This window comes from Tenrec ecaudatus, chromosome 1 (assembly GCF_050624435.1).
Source record: "Tenrec ecaudatus isolate mTenEca1 chromosome 1, mTenEca1.hap1, whole genome shotgun sequence".
Classification (NCBI taxonomy): Eukaryota; Metazoa; Chordata; class Mammalia; order Afrosoricida; family Tenrecidae; genus Tenrec; species Tenrec ecaudatus.
Window position 1 is genome coordinate 256,125,945 of NC_134530.1, and position 27,932 is coordinate 256,153,876.

Here is a 27,932-nt window from a genome sequence, read left to right on the forward strand (position 1 = left end):
GGCGGAGGAGTCGGTTGTCCGGGACTGGGAGCGGCCGGGTCCGGTCCCCACCCCGCCCCGCCCGCCCCGCCCGCCCGATCGCCCTACTGGGAGTAGGGCGCCGCGCACACCGACTTCCTGCTGCTCCGGGCCCGCTCCGCCTCGCCCGGCCGGCGCGCAACTAGTGGGGTAGGTGTCTCGCCCGGGTCCCCGCTCTCCCCGTCGCCAGGGAGGAGGGAAGAGCCTCCCCGGGAAAACGCTCCGTCATCCCGCCCCCTCCCCCCAGCCCCGCGCGCCCTTCTGCGTTCGGGGCCCGAGGAGCGGCGCCCAGCGGGGCGGGGTGGCCCCTGGGGTGCGCGGCTCGGGCTCCGCTCCGCTCCCGGCCCGGGTACGCAGCGAGCACTGGGCGCTGCCCAGGGAGCGCGCGCGCGCGCGCGCGGTGGCGGACCCGGGACGCACGCTCCGGGCAGCGGCGGCGCGCAGGGGGGATCGCGCGGAGCCTGCCCGGCTGCTGGCCGGCCTGGCCGTGCCCAGGTGGCCCCGGCCGCGTCCCCAGCGTTCCGGCTCTCGCGGCTGCGGGGAACGGCCGTGGGGCCCCCAGGGAGAGGCCGGCGGGTAGGTGCCCCAGGCGGCTGGGCCAGACGCGGGGCTCCCCCCCCCCCGAGACGCGGAGCCCCTGTAAGGCCCGAGGGCCGCTTCAGATCGTGCTGCCTCTGTGGGTTTTTTTTTTTTTTTTTTTTGGACAAGAGTTGGTGTCTGGAAGGCTAACGCACAGGGGGCACATCCTAGTTCCACTTTGTGGACTAGACACCAAGGGACCGTTTCTGTTTCTCCTCCCACAGAAAAGAAACTCAGTTGAGGTCTGGAAGTGGGGACCGGTCGTCCTCAGACTCTGTCGGGAATATTCACCCGCTGGTCAGGTGGTGGCACTTGTGTTTGTAGACCCTCTGGGTGTGGCATCACAGGAAAATGGCCGGGGGCCCCGGGATTCTGGTCGGACTGAAAGGAAGGGCTGGATAACCTCTGTATGAAAGGCCTGGGCGTGTCTAGTCGTTCGGGCTAAATGTAGCCACTAGCAGGGATTACAGCTGCGCACAGTGTACGCAGGGGATGGAGCAGTGTTCTGCGCTTCCGGGCAACTCCATCTATTATGACTTCATGCCTGGGCAGGTCTGCTCCCTAGTCATAGTTAGCCACCTACGTATTTAGGTTTAAATAAAAGCAGTTCCAGTCCAGGGCATTTTAATGAAAGTTCCTTGTAACACTGAGCAGTAACAGAATAGTGAGATTAAACAGTGGATTCCTTCCTACACATATTAAGGGCAGTCTATAGTACATCCAATGTATGTTGTATAGTACATCCAATGTATGTACCACAGAGAAGGAAGACTTTACATTTCCAACCTTGCTGGATCTGGGATTAGGCCTAGACATCAAGAGACGGAAAACAATATACTATTCTATGTACCATTTATTGAATGCCCACTGTGAGCGAGGTATGCTCATATTTGAACCTCAAACTGAACCTATGAAGTAGATGGAATCACCTATTTAGGCCTTTGCTACGCAGAGAAGTTACACTACACAACACACACACACACACACACACACACACACGTGTGCGCATGCGCCCTGAAAAATACAAGTAGTGACAAAGCAGGAACCTATCTTGTATAAAATACCTTTCCGTTAGAGAAAGAAGTGAAAGAAGGAGGTACTTGGGAAGACAATTTGAGCATTGAACTTGCCGGATAATCTCCTGGAAAATGTTTCTTTATTACAGATATACTCATTGCATGGAAAATATAAGCTGAATAGAAAATATATATAAAGTATAAAAGCTACATTCGATTGCTTATAATTTTCTCTAGCATTTGGAAAAATCTTCGTAAATAATAAGCTGTTTAAAATTTGAGTTTGTTTTCTTTTCAGGATTAATATCACTGTAATCTTTTAATGATGACTATGGAGGATTTATTATTGCAAAGTGGCCATGGAAAATGCTTTATACAATAGTGGCAGATTGTTTTCAATGCACATTTCAGGACAAACAAGTAGAATATTAATTAGTGGTATTCAGTACTTACCTATATACTTTACATTTTAAAGAGGACTCGGGTATTAAATGATGGAAATAACTGAAAATTAAATTAGCTTATTGTGTACATAAAAATCGCTTGGGAAGTCATGACCATTGTGTGTTTATCGTTTTTCTCTGAAAACCCTGATAATATGACACTCAGGGGCTTTTGAAAGCATTACAAGGCAAGAACAAAGATCAAGAGAGAAGGTAAACGGTGGACAAGAGATTTCAGCTGATGTGTAAGGACAGAAATTAGCTGCCTGAAGCAAGATTCACTCAGTGCCTATGGAGGGAAACACCCTGGGCGGAGCTGACAGGCTCCCTCTCTGGGCAGGGAGGGAGAAGTGCAGGCTGAACAGCAGAGGCGGCCCGGGCAGGGACAACTGAGTCTTGGTAAACTGTACAGAGTTGTTTGACCTCAGTTGCCATCTTCCATCCTAGCTCCCAGAAATATCACCCTTCGTGCCTATTGGCCACCCAGTGGCATCGTCTTTCACCCCTAGAGGAACCGACGCTAAGAACTGAGCGACCCACATCAGACAGTGTTGGCCCCTGGGGGTGGGGTGGGGGCATCCTTCTTAAAAGTAAGAATTCTGGATTGAGAGTCCCTTGAGCCCCGCCCTGCCTGCTCTCGGAGGCCAGCATCAGACCTGAGGGCTCCTCCATTTGCTCCTTAAAACCAAACCAAAACAATGACAACCGAAACACCCAAACTCACTGCCATTGACTCTAGGAGGTGGTGTAGTGGTTGCGCATTGGGCTGTGACCCACACAGTCCGGAGTTTGAAACCATTAACCGCGGCGAGGGAGCAAGATGGGCCTCTCTGGTAAAGAGTTACAGCCTTGGAAGCCCACAGGGCAGTCCTGCTTTGCCCTCTAGGGTTGCTCTTAGGAGTCAACTTGGGCTTGAATGCAGTGAGTGAGGGCAGCTAGCACTGCTCTTGGGGAAAGTTGAGTCTCCTCTTTGTCCTTCAGAATGGGGAGTGCTTGCCAACTGTTGGTCTTTTGGTTCTCACCCCAGTGCCTAACCACAGTGCCACCCGAGCTCCCAGTTACTGGTTCCGCAACAGTAGAACTACTCCTTGGATCACATTTCAGTGAAGCCCCAGCTAATATGGCCTGCCTTTGCAGATAGAATTTCTTATCGTTGGGTAGGAACTGAGCTCTAAGGATTGCCAGACATTTGTGGAAAGCCTGCCTATGAAAGGGAGTTTATAAAAAAGAAAGAAAAGAAAAGAAAGGAGGTAATCAAAGAAGGTAACTCAGGCCCCAGTGACAACCAGATCCAGAGAGCGAGAGACAATGCAGGAGCAGCAGACACCACGATCAAATTATACGTGGTGTTCCCAGAGGAATTAGAACAGGCTCGGAAGAAGGAACAAAGAGCAAAAAAGATCCCTGGACATTAAAAATATATAGTTGGAGGGAGCTGGATTGGCAAGAGATGGAGTATGAATAAGAGGACCAGAACAATTAGAACAAAGTTTCATAAGCAGGGAGATATCTCAGTTTCTTATCTTGTTCCTTCTGGGGACTGGCTCCATGGGAGAAAGACGCATAGTCTGTCCTTCAAGTTTTACAACCCCGAAGAGATTCCTTATGAGTCAGAATTGACTCACCAGCACTGACTGGGTTTTATCAAGTATTGAGGACATCTGTTGATGTTAAGTTTTACAAGATAATCTTTGTTATAGTAGGGAGGTATCACTTCCTAGTTGATTTAAGAACCTTCCTTAGGAATGGGCACTTCAGTCATTTAACGATTAACGTAGTTCCTGCTATCGCTGCGTATCATGGATCAATCTACAAGGGCATAGTTGATTATGATTTCTTTATTATTTAGCAATTTTTACGTAAAGCACGGATATCATTTGACCTTTAATGGCTACCAGTAGTCATTTTCAGCTGGGAAATGGCATGCTATCGGAGGCTGTCTTGCGGCCTTGAGCAGTTACCTGGGTTTTGCGCTTCCTTTGGCATACTAACCATGAGGAAGCACTAGAGATGGACGCACAGACAGACAGAGCCTCTGGTGCACTCATTCCCTTTCATGCTACCAGAAAGCAAAAGTGTTCATGGTCCCAGAGCCAGGCTTACAAAGCCCTCTCTCCTTCCTGACATGGGCCTGTTCTTTGAATGGACTGCTTTGTTTTTTCACTTCCGTATTTTAAAAACAAGACTGACACTGTTAAAGAAAGATTGGTCTTTTTGTAAATCGGAGTCTCTGTTAAAATTAAAGCCAAGAGTCTTGTTGAAGGACTAGAACCAGCAAGCAGCATTTTGTGAGAGGAATTTTTCAGAAACTTACAAGGTGAAGTTCTTATTGGTTATCATTTACAAACCCATGCTTCACCATAACTGGACAAATCTGAGATTCCTTAAGCACTGCTTTGCTCTATTGTGAAGTTTGCATGAATCGTTTTGTTCATCTATGGATATATGGGGCCAAGCCTGAATGAGTACTCTTCTGGGGGACAATAAGAACTCTTCTGGAGTCTGTGAGAGAGGGAAGGGACGCCCTGAAGCATTCTGGCAGGCTAGCCGACTTTGAGAGTTTGTGGAGAATGAATAGTTTGCTCAGAACAACACAAATGGAGTTCAGCCTGCATTTTGGTGAAGGCGCCTCCTTATGCCGAACACCTTGATTTTTAAGGCTCCTTCACAGGTCAGTGGCCAGAGACGGAATGCTTTATTAGCAGCATTGCTTTCTTTCTTCTTTTTTTGAAATCGTTTTTGAGGGTTCTTGCAGCTCTTATCACATCCATTGTGTCGAGCACATTTGTACATACGGCTATGTTGCCGTCATCATTTCAAAACATTTTCTTTCTACTTGAGCCCTTGGTATCAGCTCATTCCCTCCCCCTTCCACATACCCTCCCTTCCTCATTGACAATTGAACCCTTGACAATTCATAAATTTTTCTTTTCATGTCTTACATTGACCAGTGGCCCCCTTCACCCACTTTTCTGTTGTCCAGACCCCTGAGAGGGGGTTATATGTCAATCACTGTGATTGGTTCCCCCTTTCTCCCGGCTCCTGCCCCCACCCCCACCCCACCTTCCCCTTCCCCTTCCCCTCATGGTATCTCTACTCTCAGTATTGGTCCTGAGGAGTTTATCTGTCCTAGATTCCCTGTTTCCAGCTCTTATCTTACCAGTGTACATGCTCTGATCTAGCCACATTTGTAAGGTAGAATTGGGATCTCGTGATTTGTAAGGTAGAGTTGGGGTCGTGATACTAGGGGGGTGGGAGAGAAGAAGCATTAAAGAACTAGAAGAAAGTTGTATGTTTCATCAGTGCTATACTGCACCCTGACTGACTCGTCTCTTCCTTGTGACCCTTCTGTAAGGGAATGGCCAATTATCTACAGATGGGCTTTGGGTCTCCACTCAGTAATGGCAATTCTTAAGATGGACATTTTATTTGAGTTAGTATTCCTTCAAGAGTTGATGGGGAAAAAAACCGTGCAATTGCTATGATACACTTGGGGTGGGGGTTGGCGGGTAGAGGACCTTTCCTTGATCAACGTTAGTGGTAATAACCCAGACCCCCAGAGCTCTGTTCTCTGTGTGCACCGTTCAGTCTGTGGGCCCAGTCCGAGGCGGCATCCCTGGCGCTAGCGGAGAAAGCCTGGTGTGGTGGGGATCTTCAGCTCCTTGTGTGTGGCAGACACAAGCAGCACTGTGTTTCTTGCTAAGGGGAGCCATGTCTTTCTCTTAATTCACAAGTTTCTTTAGTTTCTGTTGGAAGAATGTTAGTCATGTAGGCAGCTCCTGGGCTCTTCTGTAATGTTATGTAGATTTACCCTCAACTTTGTTCTAGGGGAAAAGAGGCCCCAAATTCAAATAAATGTTTTATCAAAAAATTAAAATAAAAGACCCAGGCACGTGGGGTTGTTTGTGACTCCTGGTGACCCTTTAATAGGGGTGTCCAGACTGTGAATCTGTACGGGAGCAGACGGCTGCGTCTCTCTCCTGGGGATTGGCGTGAGGGTGTGAACTGTTGAAAATCCTCTACGAAGTTTTAAATAGACAAAGACAAGGAAGACCAAACCAAATCATCGGGATCAAATCGTCATGAGATCTTAATAGTGGCCAAAAGAGTCGCAACCATGTGACTCATTATATAGAACTTGGGCGGGAAGATTGTTATAAGACCACGATTGGCAACAGATCAATCCATACAGTTGCCAGCAACAGATCAATCCATACAGTTGCCAGCAGGATTCCACAAGTGGGGGAGAAACCATGGCTGGGACGTGGACACTGTTGCCAATTAGGGATGCTTACAGGATTGGCTCTGGGGCCCTGGGATGGCTTTGGCTGGGGTTGACTCATCACAGTGCAATTCTGGTACTTCAGTTTCCTTTCCAAGTACACCCGAGGGCCACTCTGCCCCTCCCAGAGCAGGTTAGACTAGTTGGAGTAATCCTGTTTCATACACTGCTTGAGGGCCAAGTTTTTCTTTTTAACATTTCCAGGTGAATGGTCAGAAAATATACTCAATGAAAGCTGACTTTATGTCAAGACTCAAATGGATGTAGGGTCCTGATTGTAACCTCTCACTTCTGCAAACCATGTGCTCAGAATTTAAGCTTTAATGTACTTTGCAATGATTGAACCAGCCACTCCAAAACCAAACTCACTGCCATGGAGTTGATTCAGACTCCTAACAAAAGTTTACATCTTTATGGGCACATACAAATGCAACTTTCTCCCGAGAAGCAGCTGGTGGGTTCAACCCCCTGACTGCGCTGTGAGCAGCTCAAGACTGTCACAATAGTTGGTCAGACTCACAGCAACCAGCGCTCCTTGAACCAGCCCCTTCTCACACCAAATGCTTCATCACAATCGCCCTCACTGGTTGCACCTGGAGCCTTACATCATTGAAAAGGCTACCAGCAGTACTTCCCAAAAGGGTCAGCCCACTTTGGGTTAAATGCAGAATGAGACCCTGCAAAAACAGATACCTACATTTTATCCTGAGTTGTGGGCTATAGTACAAAAGTTTTTACTTGTCAAGGAGGTGCTGAGTAATTTTTTTTTTTCTGAAAAGGGAGTGGTGGGCCAAATAAATTTGGGAGCTTAGAGCTTTTTCCTGAACTAGAAAACCACCCAATGCCATTGAATTGATTCCAACTCATGGTGACCCTATGGACTAGAATAGAACTGCGCCTTGGGCTTTCTGAGACTGTGTGATAACCAGAGCAGACTACCTCATCTTTCTGGTGGGTTTGATCCGCAAACCTTGTGGTTAGCAGTCCTGCACTAAATAAGGACCGTAGGCACTTGTTCTGACTTCCTTCCTTAAAGACACATGAGAAATAGTTCTCATTTGTAACCCAGAGATTGCCTGGGTGTATGTTTTATTGCACATTCATAAAACTCAGTAATCAATATGGGAAGTATCAGCGGACCAGAAATGCCTGATGCCCAACTATATCTGTGTGCTGAGCAAACCAGAGAAGCTGGACTGTACGGAGAGAACATGGCACCGGGACTGAAGGAAGGCTTACGAACAACATGCCACATGCAGATGGCACAGCCTTGCTTGCTGAAAGTGAGGAGGCCCTGAAGCACTTGCTGATGAAGATCAAGGCTCACAGCCTTCAGTGTGCAGTACAACCTGTTGTCAAGAAAACCAAATTTCTCACAGCTGCGCCGATAGGGAACCTCATGATCAGTAGAGAAGAGATTGATGTTGTCAAGGACTTTATCTTGCTTGCATCCACAATCAACACTCATGGAAGCAGCAGGCAAGAAATCAAAAGACCCATCGCATCGGGGAAATCTAGTGCTTAAGACCTTTTCAGAGTATTGAAAAGCAAGGATATTACTTTGACTAAGGTGTGCCCGACCCAGTCATGGTATTTTCAATTGTCGTCTATGCATGTGAAAGGTGGTCAGTGAATAAGGAAGGCCAAAGAGAAATGATGCATTTGAATTATGTGCTGGTGATGAATATTGAAAATACCGTGGTCTACCAAAGAACCAACAAATAAGTCTTAGAATAATACTCCTAAGAATCAAGGATGACAAGACTTTGTCTTCCATACTTTGGTCATGTTATCAGGAGAGACTTACCCGCTGCCATTGAGTCAATGCTGTTAGCAGCTTCTTGTGAGTTTCTGAGGCTGTAACTGTTTATGGGAGTAGAAAGCCAAGTCTTTCTCCCTCAGAACTGCTGGTGGTTTCGAACTGCCAACCATGCGGATTGCAGCCCAACTTGAAACCACTATCACGACCCCTGGAAAAGGAGATCGCACTTGGAGAAGTAGTGGGCCAGCAAAAACGAGGCAGACCTTTGAGGTAGTTAGTTTATTGTGCCCACCTGGCTGGTAAACATGTGGGGTTAATTGAAGAGTGGAGGGCTAAATGGCTCTGTGCGCATCGCCTTTTGAGTTCTTGGGTCTCTCACTTTCTGTTGGTCGGACCAGGGTGCAGCTGCCTTAGCCAGGTCCCTGCTTCAGCTGGCAAGGCTCACATCCTGCAAGATATTCCTGAAGAGAAGCCACATGGACCTACCCCGATGCAACCCTAGGTGCTGGAGCAGCCGTGTGGAGACCCCTGCCAGCGCTGAGATGCTTACAGGCTCACTGCTACAGCTTTCCTCCTGCATTCGGTGTCATTGTGTCTGTTTTGTGAGATGGAGGAGGACTTTTTGGATTGGTATCAGGCATATGGGTTAATGTTGGAACTTGTGAGCTTGGGCAGCACTGGGTTGGGATGTTTTCTTGATGTGCACTTAACCTTTATATAAAACTTGCTCTCATACATGCGTTTCTGTGGATTTGCTTCTTTAAACTACCCAGACTAGTACAACCTTCGACAAGATGGATTGGCGTGATAGCTGCCACGGCGGGCTTAAACATGGGAAATGATTGTGAGGATGGCCCAGGGCTGGGCATTGCTTTGTTTGGTGTGCATCGGGTCCCTTTGGGGCATAACGATTCCCTTGCCTTTCCCTTTCTTCACCTTTGCCAAAACATCATTGTCCGCTTCCTGTGTGCTTTGCTCTTTGCTCCCTGTGTGCTTTTGAGTGAGTCACTGGTGAGAGGCACCAAGTCAGGAAGTATTACCTGGGTGCATAGTGATAAAATCTGTCAGAGCAAGCGCTCTGCTCCGCACAGAGCTCACCTTGCCACCTGGCCTGCTCTGCTGCACTTGTAGACTCTGCTAACTGGGCTGATAGGAGGCCTCTTGTCCTGCCACTCACATTCCAGCTCTTCCTGAGCTGTACTTGAAAGGCAGAGTATTGGCCAGAGTTCAGTCTTCTACCCCTTAGCCTGGATAGATCTCTTTGCTTCTGTGAGCTCCCGGTTCCCATTTGTAAAACGGGCAGTTTATAGCAGGCATCTTTGAAAACCTGTTCTGCTTTAGCATTTTATGACTCTGATTCCCACCCGAGTGAGACACTGCCACCACACCCTGTCCCCGATGGCCTAGCTGCGAGCCTGGCAGAAAACCTGTCTGGTTCTTGAGACATTGGGTTTCTGGTCCTGATGGCTGAGGCTGCCATGGGAGAGTGAGGTAGGCTGCACATGCTGACTGGCACAAGGGGATCGCAGTAGATGCATGGTGCATGGCTGAGCCACTTGCTGAGTTTCAGAAAGGCGCAAGGTCTCACCTGTGGGTGGCGGGGGGGCCTGAGACAGGGCCTGTGATTGGGCACTGACACACGCAGAAGCTTTTAGAATGCAGAATTGAGGGTCAGGTTGCTTGTTTTTAAGCTTTCATACATCTTTTCATGTGGATGGATTTATCTTTTAGTGCTTCAGGCTCTCCTTAGAGGAAGGTCCTTTTCTGTGTGATTTTGTCATGGAAGTGGTCATATTGAATTAATTTCAAATGACAGAATAGTATATAGAAGCCACAACTAACCAGACAATATAGACATGTAAGCAAATAACATCTTTTCTAACTCCACTCCCGAGAAGTAACTGAAGAGGATACTTGCATGTGTTTCTGTCCACACTTTCTCTATGTGCACAAACAAGTAGTCAGATAGAAGTCCTCCAGCTTTATTCTGTCCCATGCTCTTTTTTTAAACAAATATAGAATCCTACTATAAACACCGCTACTCAATTTTTTTCAACTAATATTAAAGGCACACTATGTAACTTGAGGGCCCATAGAATTGTGTGTTTACCACTTTGCTCAGTGAACTGAAATGTCCACCACAGCTCTTAGTAAACAAATAGAGTGGCATGCTTAGATGCGGAAGACTATGTTTACGCTCTGTTGTTTGTATCTCCATTATTTTAGGTTTACCATTATGGACACGATATCAGAAGCAAACAGCACCTTTGCCTTGAACCTCTTGCAAAAGCTGGGTGAGAACAACTCCAGAAATGTGTTTTTCTCACCCATGAGCATCTCCTCTGCCCTGGCCATGGTCTGGATGGGAGCCAAGGGAAACACCGCCATGCAGATGAGCCAGGTAACTAAAACCACTTCAAAGCAACAATAAATAGCCTTACTTTGTCAGATGAGCTGCTCTTTGACCATTCAGAGGCTTAAACCATCACTGTGTTAGTCTGGGTAGACTACAGAAACAAATCCATAGAGACTCATATGTGTATAAGAAAGAGCTTTATATACAAGAACAATTGACTATTGAGAAAACAGTCCAGTCCAGATCAAGTCTATAAGTCCAGTATTAGCCCATATGTCCAATAGCAATCAACAAAATCCTCTTCAGACTCATTAAACACATGCAAGGACACCAAAAGCAGGAAGATCACAGGCCAGTGGGTGGGAAGTCTTGTGGACCCAGTGCTGGTACAGGTCTCCACATGGTTCTTCCAGCTCAGGGCACTAGGGTAGCTTCATGTGTCTTGTCAGCAAGCATGCCTCTCAGGGAGTGAGTAGAGAGAGAGTGTGTCGTCTGCCTCCAAGGAGGAAATACAGGAGTTCCCTCAAGAGAAGGCCATGGCCACACAGAGGCCTCATGGCTATATCCTGATTGACAGGCTAGACTCCACCCCTACCCTCTTAATGCTCAAATTGACACCAGATTATGTAACTACCACATCACTCTGAACTGAATAACTCAGCTCATCTCAACAGTATGGGGGAGAAGGCATGTTACCTATGCTTGAGTGCCTCCCCTTGGGTGGGGGCAGAGTGCTGAGCTCTCTCTTAAGCATAGTGGGTGATTTCATCACCCAGCCGTATAATCACAGATTTCAGTTTGAGTCATGAAATGATCAAATAATAAGCTATCTACCCTACCTACCCCACCCCAATATGGACTGGTGAGATGGGCTAGCTACAGTAGACCCATTCAGAAAAGTGGTGGACTATGGGAGGCACATGGAAGACACTGAGCCATTAGCAGTTCTCAAACCAAGCCAGGTCCATGATGCCAGTTCCCTCTGCTCTGAGGGCAGACGGACTTTTCCTGTGAGCCATTCCTATGCCATGACCTACCTTGGTCCTTGGAGTTACCTTCTGTGTTTTTTGCTTAAAAACACCGTACTATCAAGTCGATTCCAGCTTCTAGTAGCTGTACAGGACAGAGTAGAGCTGCTCCTTATGGTTTCTGAGACTATACCACTAACCTCGAGCTTAGTAGCCAATGTCACACTGTCACTAGGGCTCGATTCTTGGCTTCATTCTCTGAATTTTCTGTTTCTTTAAGAAATGACCCAGATTACTGCTGAGCAGCTCTCTCGGGTGCTTCCTTCTCTAGAAATGGGGAGCCTGGCACCTCCTGCTTTGACCTTTCTCCCTTTGTTCCAGATTGGTGCAGCTACTGTAAAATCTTTGTGGGTTTTCAGTATACTAATGTCCAGTCCGTTCCGTATATAACTTTTGTCATGAGACAACCCGCATTCATAACTCTGATGTGGGATGGGGTGTGTATTGTGATGCTGGGTAGAGTGCACTGGGACATTGTCCTTCACCTCCTTGTCTAGTGGGAGAGAGGCTGACACCCTATGTAGGCCATGGGCATACCTGCGAGGCCTTGAGGAAGGACATGCAAATCCATCCTTAACAATACCTAGAGGATTCGGTTTCCTGAAGGTGATATTATAGGAGACCTTGGAAGCGCTGTGGGCAAGGAGACAAGATGGTTTCAAGATGCTTGCTAATGTTAGTGGGTTTATCCTGTAAGGGAGAGTCTGTACAGGAGCCCCGATGGTGCACTGGCTACCGCACTGGACGGCTAACCAGAAAGTTGGTGGTTTGAACCTACCTCCCACTCTAAGAGAGAAAGCTGTGGCAGTTTGCTTCCCTAAAGACTGCAGCCTTGGGAGTCTTGTGGGGCCATTGTACACTGTCCTACAGGATCGTTGTGAGTCACATTGCCTTGGTGGCAACAGGGAGGATGTATAAAGTCCCCAGTGCTGGGGTCAGCGCTGTACCCGTTTCTCAAAGTCAGGGGATGTTGCCGATGTGTTCTTCTTCTGTTTTGATTCCAGGCACTTTCTTTAACTAAAAGCCCAGGTGGCGGTGGAGATGTCCACCAAGGGTTCCAGTTGCTTCTCACCGAAGTGAACAAGCCCGGCACTCAGTACTTGCTCAGAACAGCCAACGGGCTCTTTGGAGAAAAGACCTGTGACTTCCTCTCGGTAGGTGATGCTTGTGTTTGTCACAAAGGAAATAAAGGTGGTGAGATGCGGGAGGACGGAGCGCAGGCGTGTGCTCTGACGTCGCACAGGTGGTCTGAGTCCACACTGCTCCGTGGGCTCCTCTGTAAAATGGGCCTGGTAACAAAGGCGGCGCAAATGTTGCGATGCCTACCTGAGTTCCTATCAAAGAAATGGCCCTGGAGCACGGGGAAGCTTGAGATGCATCAGCCAAAGTAAGAATTCCCGAGAAGGATGTTTCTAGTTTCTGCTTTTTCACATGTTAATAGAGGCATTATTTTTGTTTGTTTGGTGCCGTGTGCAGTTTACATAAGTTTCTGCACAGTTGATTATTTAGACTGTTTTTTCATATATGAAAGTTTTTCTTTCTTTTTTTCTTTATTTGCTTGATAAAATGACTCTATTTTTCTTTTTAAATCACTGCTTTTTCCCCAGGCAGCAGCCAAAGGCAGTGGACGAACAGGTCCTGGTACATGGCACCTGAAGCCACCTCCTGCGCTTCCTGTGGCCAGTGCGGCCAAGTAGGTGTTGCTGACATGGAAGGTGTGCTGTGAGGGCTTCGCATTTCTGGCAAGTTCTACAGACAGAACCAAGCTGAAGGACTCGGTCTTCCTCCACAAGGGCTTGGACACCATCTCATCCCTATCACTTCCAGGTCCTCAGCCACAGATTTCGGCAGATTCTGCAAGTCATGCTGCCTCACAAGAAAGGCCTAGATTTGTTGGCCACCCTGGGTAGTCTCAAGGCGTTTATCAGGATCCTGCATCCCTCCCTTCCCACTACTGACAAGAAAATGCAGGCGGTGGTTCCTACGTGCCCACAAGGTGGGCTGGAAGTTCCAGGCAGTTCTAGCCACCCTGGAAGAGCCCAGAACTGAGTCATCCAGCATGGAAGGTAGCTGGTATCCTAGCACTTGTGGAGGAAGGCCAGTTCAGCTTGGTTCTGTCTGTAGAACTTGCCAGAAATGTGAAGCCCTCCCAGCACACCTTCCATGTCAGCAGCACCTACTTGGCCGCACTGGCCACAGGCAGCGCAGGAGGTGGCCTCAGGTGCCACGCACCAGGAACAGTTCCTCCACTACCTTTGGCCGCCGCCTGGGAAAAAAGCAGCAGAAAGCTGTATTGACAGGAAGCCATTGCATGAGGCTGTAGAAATGGGTTGAGAAGAACCAGGGGTAGAAAATCAACATATACTCTGAGATCCTCAAGACCTAAGGACTCCTTGTCTGAGCCCACAAAGACTTTCAATTCCTCACTGACATGGCCTGCCCCTCTTCCATTGCTGCTCTGGGGCATGGGGGCCTCCCTGACCACAGCAAATATCCAGGTGCCATAGACATATTTAGGGGTGTTCCGAAAGGGCATGTGTCATAGCTCAAAGTCCTTTCTCTACAGAGTTCACAGTTACGCACATGTTAGACGTTTCCATAAATGAGTAACAAACAACCAGTCACTTGGGTTGCGATACTTTTGCAAAAGCGAGCTGGGAAACTACTGTGTCATATTGCTTCTCAAGTGCCCATGGCCATCAAGTTGATTTGATTCATGGCCGCCTACAGTAGAGAGCAGAACTGCCCCTGAGTTTTCTGAGGCTGTAAAGCTTTACCGGGGCAGGCAGCCTCATATTTCTTCCATGGAGTGACTTGTGGGTTTGAACTAATGACCTTGTGATTAGTGGCCCACCACGTAACCCAGTACACTTCTTATTTGCTTATAGAGTAATGCAAATTCCTATATTTTTTAAATTCTAAAAAGAGCAATTAAAGTTCTGGCTGTCAGTTGTTCCAAATAAAAACATTGGAAAACTCTTCCATAATGCACTGTTAACACATAATTATCTTCATTCTTATCATTGCATCACATAGATTAAAAAATGAAGATTGAATTTTTTGAGAGTTGATCACATTCCATAACTGTGTCATCCAGCATGGTAGTCATCAGCCACCTGTGGCTATTTGAATATCAGTGTTATTAATTAGGTTTGAGTGTGAAGACCTTCAGTCCCACCAGCCACATGCCAAGTGCTCAACAGCCACATGTGGCACCTTATTGGGCAGGGAGAATCTAGATCATTCCTATAGTCAGAGAAAGCTGTGGTGCAGGCGGCTATTGTTCTATATAATTTTTGGAACAGTGGCCTTGTTGTGAGACTGAGAGGGGGCGGTGGCCCAGCTGTGGGAAGCCTCCCTCAACAATGGTGGCGGCAGTTTGTCAGGGCATCTCCCTGTCTTTATCAGCCCAAGGGTGTGAAGCACGGCCCTTCAAATGATTGCTGATTTGATGTGTTGCTCTGGGGAAGCAAACTTCGTATTGTGTTTGTAACTTTGCCGTGGTTCTGTTCTGTTCTAGTCTTTCAAAGATTCCTGCCACAAATTCTACCAAGCAGAAATGCAAGAGCTGGACTTTGCTCACGCTACGGAGGAGGCCAGGAAACATATCAACACCTGGGTAGCCAAGAAGACAGAAGGTGAAAATATTTTGTTACCCTACTTCACTTGTATCTTACTCAGCCTTATTGTCCACCCTTCCTGAGATTGTCAAATGCAAACCAGAATGCCCTCTTTTCACTCTAAATAACAATAAATCTGCACCTGAAATATTGCCAATGTATGATGTTTTCTGAAATGTCAATGGATGATATTTTCTGTACCTTTTCCCGGTTTTCACAAAAGTACCTGATGTCTATCGATGTTTGGGACACCCCTTCCAGTATAATGTGCACTTTCAATGTGTATTTTGGGTTTTTAGTTGGTATTAGTGTCTTAATTACCTACGACTGCTGTAACCCAAGATCCTTGGTTGACACAAATGGTTTGCACTTGACTACCAAAGAATTGAGGTTTCAGCCTAGCCGGCGGTGCCATGCAAGAAAGGCCTGGCAATCTTTCCACTGAAGAGCGAAGCCAAGAAAACCCAGGGGAGTACAGCTCCACTCTAAGACATGAAGTGGGTTAGGCTGGGTTTTCTAGAGAAACAAAACCAGTGACACTCATATTCATATAAGAGAGAACTTTATATCAAGAAATAATTTTATATCAAGAAGATGTTCCAGCAGCGTCCACCTCAAGTCAATGAGTCCAGTGTTAATTGGAACCCTCTTCAGACTCACATAGCTTCAGGTTAACGGCTCAGAAATGTAAAGTAGGAGCAGGGAGGTCACAGGCCGGTGGGTGCAGTGTCGTGGAAACATGGGAGTCTGCTGACAGCTCGGAGGTTGGCTCCCGGGTCAGTGACCCACTTGGGGCCACTCATGGAGGCAGATACAGAGTCCCAGAAAGCAGGGAGAGGAGAACACAAGAGCAGAGAGGTAGGGAGTTTTCTACTGTTTCATTTTAAAAAGTCCCACTCCCAAGGAGAAATCATCAGGCTGTGACCTGATTGATAGGCTGGATCTCATACAGCTTCAAAATTGATTTAAAATCTAACTACCAAATGGTGTAACCTTGTGTCTGAATCAGTCCATTGCAGAGTTTTCTTTTGCTTTGTTTTGTTTTCCCACAATACCAAGTGGGTAACTTTATGGAACAGAAATCTTGCCTGGAAGTGTATTTTATCAGAAATTAATATTACCTCTCCTGCTGTTTCTTTATTGCTATTAGTTGGATTTTTAATTTCCCCCCAGCTCTTGGAGTTTTAGTCTATTTCTTTCTTTGTGTCTGAGATATGTGGCTTTTATGCATGTGGATGGGTCTTGTTTTCTTTATCTATCTGCTGCTGCTCCCTATCTTTTGATTGGTGCCTTTAGTCCATTTACATTCCATGTAGTTATCAGTAGGCATGAATTTATTGCTGCCATTTTGCTATGTGGTGTGTGTGTGTGTGTGTGTGTGTGTGTGTGCGCGCACGCACGGTGTAGTTGATTTTTTTCCACATAATTTCTGTGCCGAGTTCACTTGTGTTTGTCGGTTTTCTTCATTTTCTTCACTATTGTTTTAGTGTTTACTAGATCTTCATTATTCTCCTCTTTTATTTTGATGGGTTTTATTTATTTTGTGTAATTTATTAATTTCTTCCGAAGTTTAAAAGTCTCCCTGTCTTGAAATCTACTTACATTTGGATGTGGTGTTACTTACTATACTATTCCCTCTATTTCTTTTTTAATTGGTTTTGTTACTAATTGACATCTGTTGTTCTCTATTTCCAGTCTTGTAGTTTGGTTTAAGGAGTACTAGTGGTATGGTAGGTTACACAAGGTCAGCAGAGTGAGGTTTCTGAGGGCATAAATCCTCTCTTTTAAAATCATTTTATTGGGAGCTCTTGCAGATACTGTAACAATTTGTAACTCAATTAGGTCCTAGCTGATTATACAATTGCTGCCACCATCAGTTTCAAAACATTTTCATTCTTCTTGATCTCCTTGATATCAGCTCTCCTCTATCCCCTCCCTCCCCTACCCGGCGCCCAGGAGTCCTTACTATTTTGTTATGTATACTATAAATTGTTGTTGTTGTTGTTATTGTCCATGTCTTACACCATCCAATATATCCATTCACCTGCAACTCAGTTATTCGTGTCCCTTGAGTGGGATTATACAGTCATCATTGCTATCAGCTCCCTCTTCCCCGCCCCCCCACTCTCTTCCTGTACCCTCCGGGAATCATTACTCCCATTACTGCTTCTGATGGGTTGTCTATCTTGGCTTTCATGCATCAATAGATCTTAGTTATGCACATGCGCATACTCATGTCTAACTAGGTTAATGAGATAAGACAAGAACCTTTAGAGTGAGGAGGGGGGAATATTAAAGAACTAGAAGATAGTTGTGTGTTTTATCAGTGTTATATGGCATCCTGGACTAAGCATCCCTTCCATGTGGTCCTTCTGTGAGAGACTGACCAATTATCTTTCAGGTGGGTTTTGGGCCTCCACTCTCTCCATGCTCCTTCACTTCTATTTGATTGCTTGGATTTGTTTGTTTGTTTGTTTGTTTAACTTATTCCTGTGGACACCTCATGATCACACAGGCTGGTATGCTTCTTCCATGTGGGTATTGTTGCTTCCCTGCTAGATGGCCATTTGTTTGACTTCAAACCTTTTTTAAGACCCCGGATGCAATATCTTTTAATAGCTGGACATTTGCTTATGTACCTATTTTGTCTTCCGTGATCGTGTCAGGAAGGTAAGTATCATACAGTGACAGATTAATAGAACAGGCTGTTTTTGTACTGAGGTAAGATTTGAGTAGGGTCCCAAAGTCCATCTGCTTCCTTGTTGTATTTACATATATGTATATATTGGACAAATACACCTATCTTTATATATTTGCATGTATGCATATCTGTTTATCCCTATACATATGTATCAATTCTACTTTCTTCTACCTTTCTCTTTTCCTTTCATCCTGTCCCACCAGCATGATACCTGTCATTCACCTGTCCATAGTTCCTCTTGGATACATTTCGATCGCTCAGACATGAACAGGAGCCCTGCACCCTCCTCACTGTTTGTTTTGGTGCCCTCGCTTTTCCTCTGTCCCTGTCGTGGTTGGCTCACTGCTCCCCTTTCTCCCCCTTCTCCCCTGCAATTACCCTCCCTCCCTCTCCCCTCTACCATGGGTCCTGTCACTGTCTCCTTGGGCTTGTTTATCTGTCAGGGCTTGTTGCCTGTCATAGATAGATAGATAGATAGATATGCAAAATGAAACAAAAAAGAAAAGATAAAAATAAGTAAATAGTCCCAGGTCTGGTTCTTATCCTGTCCCAGAGTAGATGAGTATCTCTCTGTTAGACAGGGGGAAGGACTTGTTATACCCGTCAGTCCCGTCCCCATTTCTTTCTGGGTTCAGGATCCCAGGACCCGCTGACCCAGCAGCACGCACACTCTGTAGGTCCTCAGCATGCATGGGCCTAAGGGGAGCGTCCTATAAGTCCCCATTTCTCTTCCTGCCATCAGGGATGGAGTGGTCTAGTGCGCCCCCCCCCCCCGTCCCACAGCACTGCCCCAGGCTGAGGTTTCTAATCTGTGTTCCTCAGGGGGTTCATGGCTTTGTTCCCATTGCTGGTCTGTTGGACTCCCCCGTAGTTTGACCGACCATGCACCCCGGTCTGTGTCCTTAGCGCTGCCCACAGCGCTACCCTCTGTAGCTCTGTCATGTAGGGAGGGGACCTCAGCCCTCTTGGTTAGCCAGCTGCTCGGAGCAGGAGCATCACCCTCCAGGATGGAGACACCAGAATGAAGTCCACTCTCTTTCTCCCTTTTCTGTGGACACATAAACAATACCCTCCCCATGGGTGGATTAGTGCCCTGCTCCCCCATTGCCATCTGTTTTTCCTCTCCTCCCTCTGTGGGCCTTAAAGGCATATGACGGGGTGGGAGATGTCTTTCAGCACAGATGTCTTTCAGCGCTGCATCTTTTTATTCCTTTTTAATTTTTTTGATGTCGTGTGCATCGTTGAGGTTTGGTCTGACTCATGCCAGGGGTATAAATCTTTATAGACGTAAACAACCTCATCTTTCTTCCTCAAAAAAGCCAGTGGGTTCAAACTACTGACCTTTCAGTTAGGAGCCCAAAGCTTAGCGCCCGGTGCCCCCAAGGCTCTGTTCTAAGGCAGACATCCCTTTATCTGGTTACATTTGGGAGCCTTAAACCCTTTCATCTGGGTACTTGACGCCTGTGGGCGTGGTGCTGATACAGGCACCCGGCAACTCTTCTAGCTAACTGGCTCTTGAATTTTACCTTTCAGATAAAATTACAGAGTTGCTGTCTCCGGGGAAAATTGATCCCATGACTAACCTGGTTCTCGTCAATGCCATCTACTTCAAAGGAACCTGGAACCATCAGTTTAACAAAGAGCACACCAAGGAAAGACCTTTTAAAATCAACAAGGTGAGTATTCCGCAGTAACACAGGCGATGCTTGGGAAAGCCCCCGCATATGTTTAGTGTGTAGAACCTGCCAGAAGGTGAACTTTCCCTGTCCCTTTGTCAGCTGACTTCTCTGACAAGTCTGGGCTTTTCTCCTTTCTCCTTTGTCGTGTTTCCCATCAAAGGTCTCACAAACACACCCTCCCCCATCATCTGTCTCTGCATCACAAATCTGATTGTGTTCACAGACTTGACATAGTACTTGGTTTCCTTCCCAAATTGAGCTCAGAGTTCAAGCTCCCGAGTCTGGCAGGTGAGGCCCTTTGCATCTAGTCCCACCTCATTGTTTCTGCCATTTCCCATCCGTCTCTGTGCTCGCCTTCCTTTCTCTGAGAGTCTGCCTTGACCTCTCTCTCAGGGTCGGGTTCCCCCACCCCTCTGCTCAACCATCACAGCCCCACCCTGCAGAGTACCGGGTGAGGCCAGAGACTAGTGACGTACACGTTGTACCACATAACTAGTGATCAATCAATGCTGAGCAGATTCATCATCTCTAGTCTTCTATTTAAATAAAGAGCGCAGAAGCACAGCATCCTGTTTAATCGCAGATGTACACAGGACATGCGTAGGATAGACAGAGTTTAGATTCTCCCAGCTTTGAAGACACTCTTTGCTTTATTAGTCTCATCAAATCCAGTTTCTCCCCCCACCCTTAAAAAAAATTTAACTTTAATTATAGAGGGTTTTTCACACACGCAAGTACACTGAATGGAACAGTCCAGTGTGTCCTCACCCCGAAGTAGGTCTTCTAGGCAAACTTCATGTCTTCTCTCGAGCTGGTGGGAATTATACTGGCCTGGTCTCCCCTGGCGAATGGCTCTCTCTCCGTGGAGCACTGCGTTTGCTGGAGAGTTCTCCTCCCTGTCCACGGTGGAGTCCAGGAGGCAGTGACCGCCGGAGAGCAGGAAAGAAGTTGGGTTAGAGGTGTCAGTGTTTTAACTCGAGAGAAAATAAATGTAAGCATTGAGCCCTGGGCCCCCAGGACTTGGAGGTAAAGAAGACAAGGTGGGGTAGGAGTGGGCTGGCCTGAGGCTCTGGAAGCCAAGGTAGGAAAAGAAGGGCCATGTCTGTTAGGAGCCTGCTATGTGTCAGCGGGTCATATTTCAAGGTCTGGCTCATCCATTTCCTTTACAGAAGGAGGAGAAGCTTGTGCAAATGATGTTCAAGAAATCTACATTTAAAATGACCTACATAGGAGAAATATTCACCAAGATCCTAGTGCTTCCCTATGTCAAGAAGGAGCTGAATATGATCCTCATGCTTCCCGATGAAGACACCGAGTTGAGCACGGTAATTGCGCAACGGACGGTCCCTGGCGGTGACATCGGCCGAGAGAGTGGCTTTGAGATTTCTTCCGTAGCCTCGCTCCTCGCTCCCCAGCCCATGACGTTTGGTTCAAGCAAGCTTGCGGGCGCTTTTAGTTCCTTTCCAGAACTTGGAAGTTTAGGGAGTGAAATACTGGGGTGTGGGAGCACCAGAAGAGACATAAGTAGATCATCTTGGGAAAAGGCTTTCCAGCCTGATTCTAACGTGATACTCATTTCTGATTGAGCATCATCTCATTCACTCTGTAAAAAAATCTAGTCACTCTGTAAAAGAAAAAATCATGATATGAAGAGACATTGATACTACTTTAAAGATATTTAAGCCAGCCCCAGTTTGAAGATAGACTATTTCGGTTGTGTTTTACTGCCTTGGGGTAAATCAGCGCGGTGTTAGGGAAGGAATTCTGTGCACAGGAGGTGGCTCTTCCTGGCCCGGTCAGAGAATGGTAGCACACTGTGGCCCAGTGAATGAAGCTTGCCATGTGGAAAAGCCTTTTCTCTTAATGGAACAAATCACGGGGTAGAGAAAGGGTTTGAAAGGAGGTTCCAGTTGAACAGAGACTGTTAGGAGCATAAACGCTCCTTATCTGCACAGTGTATCTAAAACCAGACATAGACAGGAGGTAAGTAAATACCCATACATATGCAAAGAGCTTTTACAAATAAATAAGTAAAAAGAGTAAATAGAAAAACATGCTTAGTAGCCATTACCCATATGAAAATATAATTGTCCACAAAGTCGTATAAGTGAAAAGATCCAAAACCATTTTTCACTTTCTAAGTTATTAAGTTATGAGGATGGTAATATTCATTATTAATGAGGGTGAGGAGAGAAAGGCTTCCATTATATGTGACCTAAGTCTAAACTGCTGTAGCTTTTTTGAGAGTGCCATTGAGGACTTTCTAAGAAAAAAAAAAAAGTGAGTATGCATCCCCTTTGGCATAGCAGCTCCACCTAGTGGTGGTGCAGGTTTGCACAGGTGCACGAAGCTATGTACAGTGGCAGAGGTGCTGACAACAACTTTTATCTCTGTGCAAATGGGAAATAACTTATGATATATCCCTGCTGTGAATACTTCTCATACAGTACTAAGACTCAGGAGAGCTGTGCACTATGGAAATGGAGAGATTTCCCAGACATAAACCAAAAAACCCAAACTCGCTGCCACTGAGTTGATTCCCACTCTTAGTGATCCCGTACGACAGGGCACAACTGCCCCTGTAGGGCTCTGAGACTATAAATCTTAATGGGAGTAGAAAGTTTTCTCTTTCTCCTGGAGAAGAGCTGGTGGTTTCAAACCGCAGACCTTGTGGTTAGCAGCCCAGCAGAACCCACTGGAATAATTGCAGCAAAAAAATAATAGTCAGTACTTACTGGTTATTTCATGGAGGTATTTTTCTAATATTTTATATTTCCTGATTTACTTGTAACACAACTTGCAAGGTAGGAATGGTTTAGTATCCCATTTTAGGGATGAGGAAACCCAGGTCCAGAGTAGTTAAATAATTGGCTCAACATCTTATCAAACCAGTAGACTGGGTCCCCACTCCTAACCACTAGACCTCCTGCCATTCCTTGATGAAACAATTGAGGGGACACCAAGGGGCTGTATGTAAGTGCTAAACAAAAAAGCCTAGAAAGATATTGTACCCCTCCCCCCCCAAAAAACCAAACATTCTTAGCTTTAGGGAGTGGGGTTGAGGTGGAAAATGTTTTCATTGTTTCTTTCTATACCACTCACAATAAGCACCGATTACTTTAAAACATTAAAGCGGGTTTTAAAGATGGCGCTGTTCTCGAGATCAGGAGGCTCTGAGCAGTCTGCAGAGGTCAGGGTTGTAAAGCAGTCATTAGAGCGCAGGTGGGTGCCAAGTGCAGCTGTGCAGGTGCAGACAAAGTGGCTGCCCAGAGGAGCGTGCCGGCCTTTGAACTGCCCTTGGCAGGTGGGGCTCAGCAGGGAGGGCACCGTGGGAAGTGAGTGTGTGCAGGGTGTGCTCATGGGGCAGTCTGTGTGGAGAAGAAGCTGAAGGATCAGTCTGGAGTCAGGGTGAACTTGCCTCAGAGGCCATGAGGGCTGGGGCCACGTTTCCTAAAGATTCTCAGGACGCTCCTTAAACACAGTGTCGCTGGTGGAATAAGTTTATGGACACAGGCCCCCTATTTTCTTCTGGGAAATTCAGAGGTACATTTTCTTGTATTAAAGGTTTTAGCAAACCTTGCAGGGAAAGACACTTTCAAATGCTGCCTGAAACTATGTTTCCCTGGCGTACTTGACCATGTGCCTTTCCTCTCTCTGGTCACACCCAGCACCTCCCTCCCTGCATACACTTTAGGTTGGCGCTAGGCCAGGTCAGAGTTCAATGTTTCACTTTACAGGTGCAGAGGGTGATTTCCAACCCCCTACTCCCGCCCTTAGCCACTTCCCCCTATAGGGAATGGTGACAGTGCCTAATGAGGAGGGTGGCCAGAGGTGTGTATAATTCATTTACTTAATAAAGCACAGACTAAACCAAACTCATTGGGATCGACTCAATTCCGAGTCATGGTGACTTTATAGGTAGAACTGCCTCCGCGGGTTTCTAGGTTTAGGCTGTAAATCTTTACGAGAGCAGAAGCCTCGTCTTTCTCCCAAGGAGTGGCTAGTGCTTTTGAACTGCTGACCTTGTGGTTAGCAGCCTAAGTCGTAACCCACTATGCTACCAGGGTCTTCATCTCAACCTCACCTGCAGAACTTCTCTAATAGGAATCATATGGGAACCTTGTAAAAGATGTAGATTCTGAAGCAACCTGGTGAGGCTCAGGCTGCTGAGCCCTAGACCTCACCCCAAGGATTATCAGGTAGAGAATCAGTGATGGCGAACCAAGAGACGGATGAATCAACAGGAGGGTAAAAGGCGATGATGGGTCAGGCAGGAGCTGCTGTGGCATTCCAAGTAAGGAGTGACAGGGTTCTGCGTGAAGGCAGTGGCCGCGAAACAGGAAGGGGCAGAGTTGGGAGAGATTTGGGGAGTTAAATCCACATACCATGGTTGAACTCGTTGTAAGGAGGCAGAGGGAAGAAACGGGCAAGCCTGACATGCCTACCTTTTTCTGTCTTTGAGAAAGTAGCACCTCAAACAGAGCAGACGGCCCTTCCTCTCACCAGTGGAGCCTGGCCTGTGCCTGATTTAAGTGTGGCTCTTAAAGAAGAGATTGATAGTCTGGGTTCAAGAAGTCAGGGGAGAAATGTAAGCTCATCTTTAGTTGAATGGACGAGCATTGTCGTGCTCTCTTCTATGTTGGCTGACCAATATAGTAGCCATAGTCACAGATGGCTGAACAAAACTTATTGAAATGAAGTCATATAAAAAAAATTCTAGGGCTGGGGGAGGGGGGACAGAAGCATTAAAAAAAAAAGAAAAAAATAAATTCTAGTCTTCCCTGGCACCACCAACCTTCTTGGTGTTCAGTAGCCCCCTGTGACTCATGGCCACTGTGTTAGACGGCAGGACTGTAGCGCATAGCGGGAAACCCCCCTGGACAGCACCGTTGTAGATGTTAAACTCGTCTCCCCTTTCCTTCCAGTTGGAGAAAGAACTCACCTATGAGAAATTCATGGAGTGGACAAGGCCAGACATGCTGGATGAGGAGGAGGTGGAAGTCTTCCTTCCGAGATTCAAGCTGGAGGAGAGTTATGACATGGAGGACGTCCTTTGCAGTCTGGGCATGACGGATGCCTTTGACCAGGGCAAGGCGGATTTCTCTGGAATATCGTCCAAGAAGAGCCTGTATCTGTCCAAGGTCGTGCACAAGGCTTTTGTGGAGGTCAACGAGGAAGGCACGGAGGCAGCCGCCGCCACGGCGGCCATCATGATGATGCGCTGCATACGGATCACCCCCCGGTTCTGCGCCGACCGCCCCTTCCTCTTCTTCATCCACCATACCAAGACCAAAGAGATTCTGTTCTGCGGCCGGGTCTGCTCCCCATAAGGAAGAGCAGGTATTGGTGGTAGCCCTTCTCCTTGCTCCTCCCCTCCTGCCCTTCCTCTCAAACTTCACAATGGGCCCGAGGCCCGAGGTGACCTGATTGCCACAGTGTTGACAATTCAGAATTAAAGAGCCTGCTGTTGACATCCTTGCTTCAGCACTTGTGTGTGTGTTTACATGTTGAGTGTTTTTCTAGGTTCTCAGATGGAATTTTCCGAGGGTTGGTAGCCAAGTTGGCTCTGGTAGCCTTAACGACTCGGCAGAAGATTCTGTTCGGAATGACGTCTTCTCCGCACTGCCCTCATTCCCACACACGGCATTCCAGCTTTCCCAGGGACTGCCTGTGTATTCCTTTCTGCCAGGTGCCGGGGCCCAGCCCAGGTGCATTGTTGTGCTCCCCCTGTACAAGGAGATCCATGCTACCCTCCCCTCTTTTCTATTCAGTAGCGTCCACTCAAACTGAGTGTATATTCAACGTATGCTCAGCAGAGGACCATTCGCTTTAAGAGCCTGCGTGCTTTCAGTGCAGGATCTGGAATTGAAATCCAGGGGAGAAGCAGGTCTCAGGAAGGCACAGCGGGGAGCCCTGATCCCAAACTCCATGCCAGCGCTTCAAAACCCAGTGTGGGTGCGAGAGCGGTCCTGCCTGCAGGCGGTGAAAACCCAGGCCCCTTTCATTTGCGTGTTTGCTTTGATTGTGGTTTGTTTTCACATGGTCTGTGGCACACATGCCCAGTCACATGCACAGCACTTCCCCCTGCCCTGGAAACGTCAGGTCACTTCCAGGGGGCTGGGCATGCCCCATCCACAGAGATTTAATGCTAGGCCATGTCATGAGTCAACATCGGGTGACCTTCTCTGACTTCAAGGACTGGCAAAGGGTGGCAGATACTTCACTGTGGTTGCAGGTGCTATTTGGTCACACGCGATAACTGTGTTTGGCGACTTGAGAACCAATGATGCATGCGACTGACTAGGAGAAGCTGTGCTGTTTGCTGGGGGCAGCGAGGCAGCCTGCTCCACTGGCCCAGTGGCTCTCAGAAGGAACCTAGACCTTCTCTCTTAACCCGACTCCTATCTCCCTGCTCCACTTGCCCTGCACCCCAGGCCCACACCCTGCTCGTGCAGAGAGGGGCACCCAGGAGCAGAAGGAAGTGTGGTCACGGCAGTGGACCAAAAAGAGAGAAGGGCAGTCAGAGGAACTGGGGGTTTAGACACACTCATTGTCCTCCCACCTTTGCATAGCACGATCCCTTTTCTTTGTTTCATCTGAAGAAAGGGAGACTCAGAGGATTCAGGGTGGGGGAGTCATCCGGACAGGTTGCTTCCACAGTAGTAGGGTGTCACTCCCCAGGGGCGGGGGAGGGAGGCAAGCCATCATAAATGGAGTTCAGGGAAATGCAGCGTAGGGGCTGGTTGCCTGTGCAAGGGGAAGAGACTAACCAAGCTGTAGGATTTTTAAAAAGAACTTTACCTGGGATATGGACTTTAGACTACATCAGCACAGATGTTATGAACATGAACATCAGCAGTCCCTCCTGTTATGACTATTAAAAAAACCCCAAACCCAACCCTTCTGCTATCAAGTAGATCCTGACTCATAGTGGCCCATTAGGATAGGCTAGAGGCCTTCCCCGGTGAGTTTCTGAGACTAATTGCTTATGAGAAGAGAGAGCCTCATCTTTATGCCACAGAGCAGCCCAGGGCACCATGCCACCAGGGCTCTTGGTTATGATGATCTCACTGCCATCAAGTCCACGCCAACTCATAAGGACCCTATTGAGCAGGCGGGACCTGCCCCTGTGGATTTCCCAGACTGCACCTGTTGATGGGAGCCAAAGGCCTCTTTGTCCCTTGCAGTGACTGGTGGTTTCAAGATGCAAACCTTGTGGATCGCAGCCCACTGCATAACCACTACACCGCCAGGACGCTTCGTCATGGTCATCCTGTAAAAACACTGGGCACAGGACAAGCTGTTATACAACCTGCCCAGAAGGCTCTTCTGAACCTCCCAGGTTCCTCACTGCAGCTGCCTGTGAACTTGTCTTTGAAGAGTTACTTCTCAGTCTGTTGTTAAATCTGAGTACGGGGCAAAAGATGCTCTCCTCTCTTTGGTGAAATGGCACCCAGAGCTCTTCCCAGTGTGTGGCACCAGGTTTCCTCTCAAGAGAAGCCCTGGTCGTGGACTCTGAAAACTCCGGGAAGCGCAGTCCTCTTCTAACACATCGAGGTCTCCATGAGTCTGGGACAACATAATGGCATCTGGTACTGGAGCGGTTAGGAATCCATTTCCCCCAATCTCATTCATGCCTGTTGACTAAGCACCTGCTTTGTGATGGGTGCTTTACAATGATGCTTTGACTTACTTCTCAGCAGCAACCAGAACCCTGAGGGTGCCGTGGCTTAAATGTTAGCCTGCTAACTGCAAGGTAGATGGTTCGAAGCCACTCCAGGGAGAAAGATTAGTCTCTCTGCTCCTGTAAAGATTTAAAGCCTCAGAAATCCTAAGGAGCGGTTGTACTCTGTTAAAATAAAAAAAAAGGAGGGCGTGCCTATGAGTTGGGCTTGATTCCATCTCAGTGGGTTTGGATTTTGTTTTCAGTGAGAAACAAACAAAGAAGGAATCCGAGACCCAGGAGGTTAAGTAACTTGAGCAGGCTCTTGCAGCTGGCACGGGGACAGAGTCAGACCTGTTGTCAGGCATGGGGACACCTAAGCTTCTATTCCTTCCAGCGCACTGAGTTGTTCCAGAATATTAAAGGTGGGGAATGGGTTGGTGGAAACCTCAGTTCTCTGCAAAGACAGCTGGCACTGCCCTGCAGGCAGGGCTGGACCAGAAACCCTCAGTTCTCCGGCTATGCTCTCCTGTTAGGAAACACACTTGGGGATTTCCTGCAGGAAAGCACTTGGAATCAGATCCCTGGAGATGGTCTCTCAGCATGGGGCTTTCTTTTTTTTTTTCAGGTTGGAAAATTTTGGGTGACATCTGCAATCTCTTCTTTTGTTTCCTGTCTGCTTAAATATTCTTCCTCTATGATAATTTAGCTGGGTCTGGAAAGCTTTTTGGTTTTCAATTTGGGGGAGTACAATTTTTATAGTATTCTATTATGACCCTCTTTCT

The 27,932-nt window shown here is 47.3% G+C and overlaps 1 protein-coding gene across 4 annotated transcripts; it reads left to right on the top strand.

Annotated features, from left to right (window-relative positions):
* LOC142426085 (serpin B6-like) lies at positions 1-24,968 on the top strand. Of its 4 annotated transcripts, none has more exons than XM_075531588.1 (7): positions 1-168; positions 10,327-10,501; positions 12,489-12,638; positions 15,005-15,122; positions 19,339-19,481; positions 20,654-20,809; positions 24,410-24,968. In XM_075531588.1, exons 2-7 carry the CDS (start codon positions 10,337-10,339, stop codon positions 24,812-24,814), a joined length of 1,137 nt encoding a protein of 378 aa, XP_075387703.1. In that variant the 5' UTR covers positions 1-168; positions 10,327-10,336; the 3' UTR covers positions 24,815-24,968. The 4 variants fall into 4 exon arrangements, with proteins under 4 accessions (XP_075387703.1, XP_075387698.1, XP_075387699.1 ...); XM_075531583.1 differs by having other exon boundaries at positions 36-168; positions 20,657-20,809; XM_075531584.1 differs by lacking the exon at positions 24,410-24,968 and adding an exon at positions 23,947-24,192 and having other exon boundaries at positions 36-168.
* Positions 24,969-27,932: the final 2,964 nt, after the last annotated feature.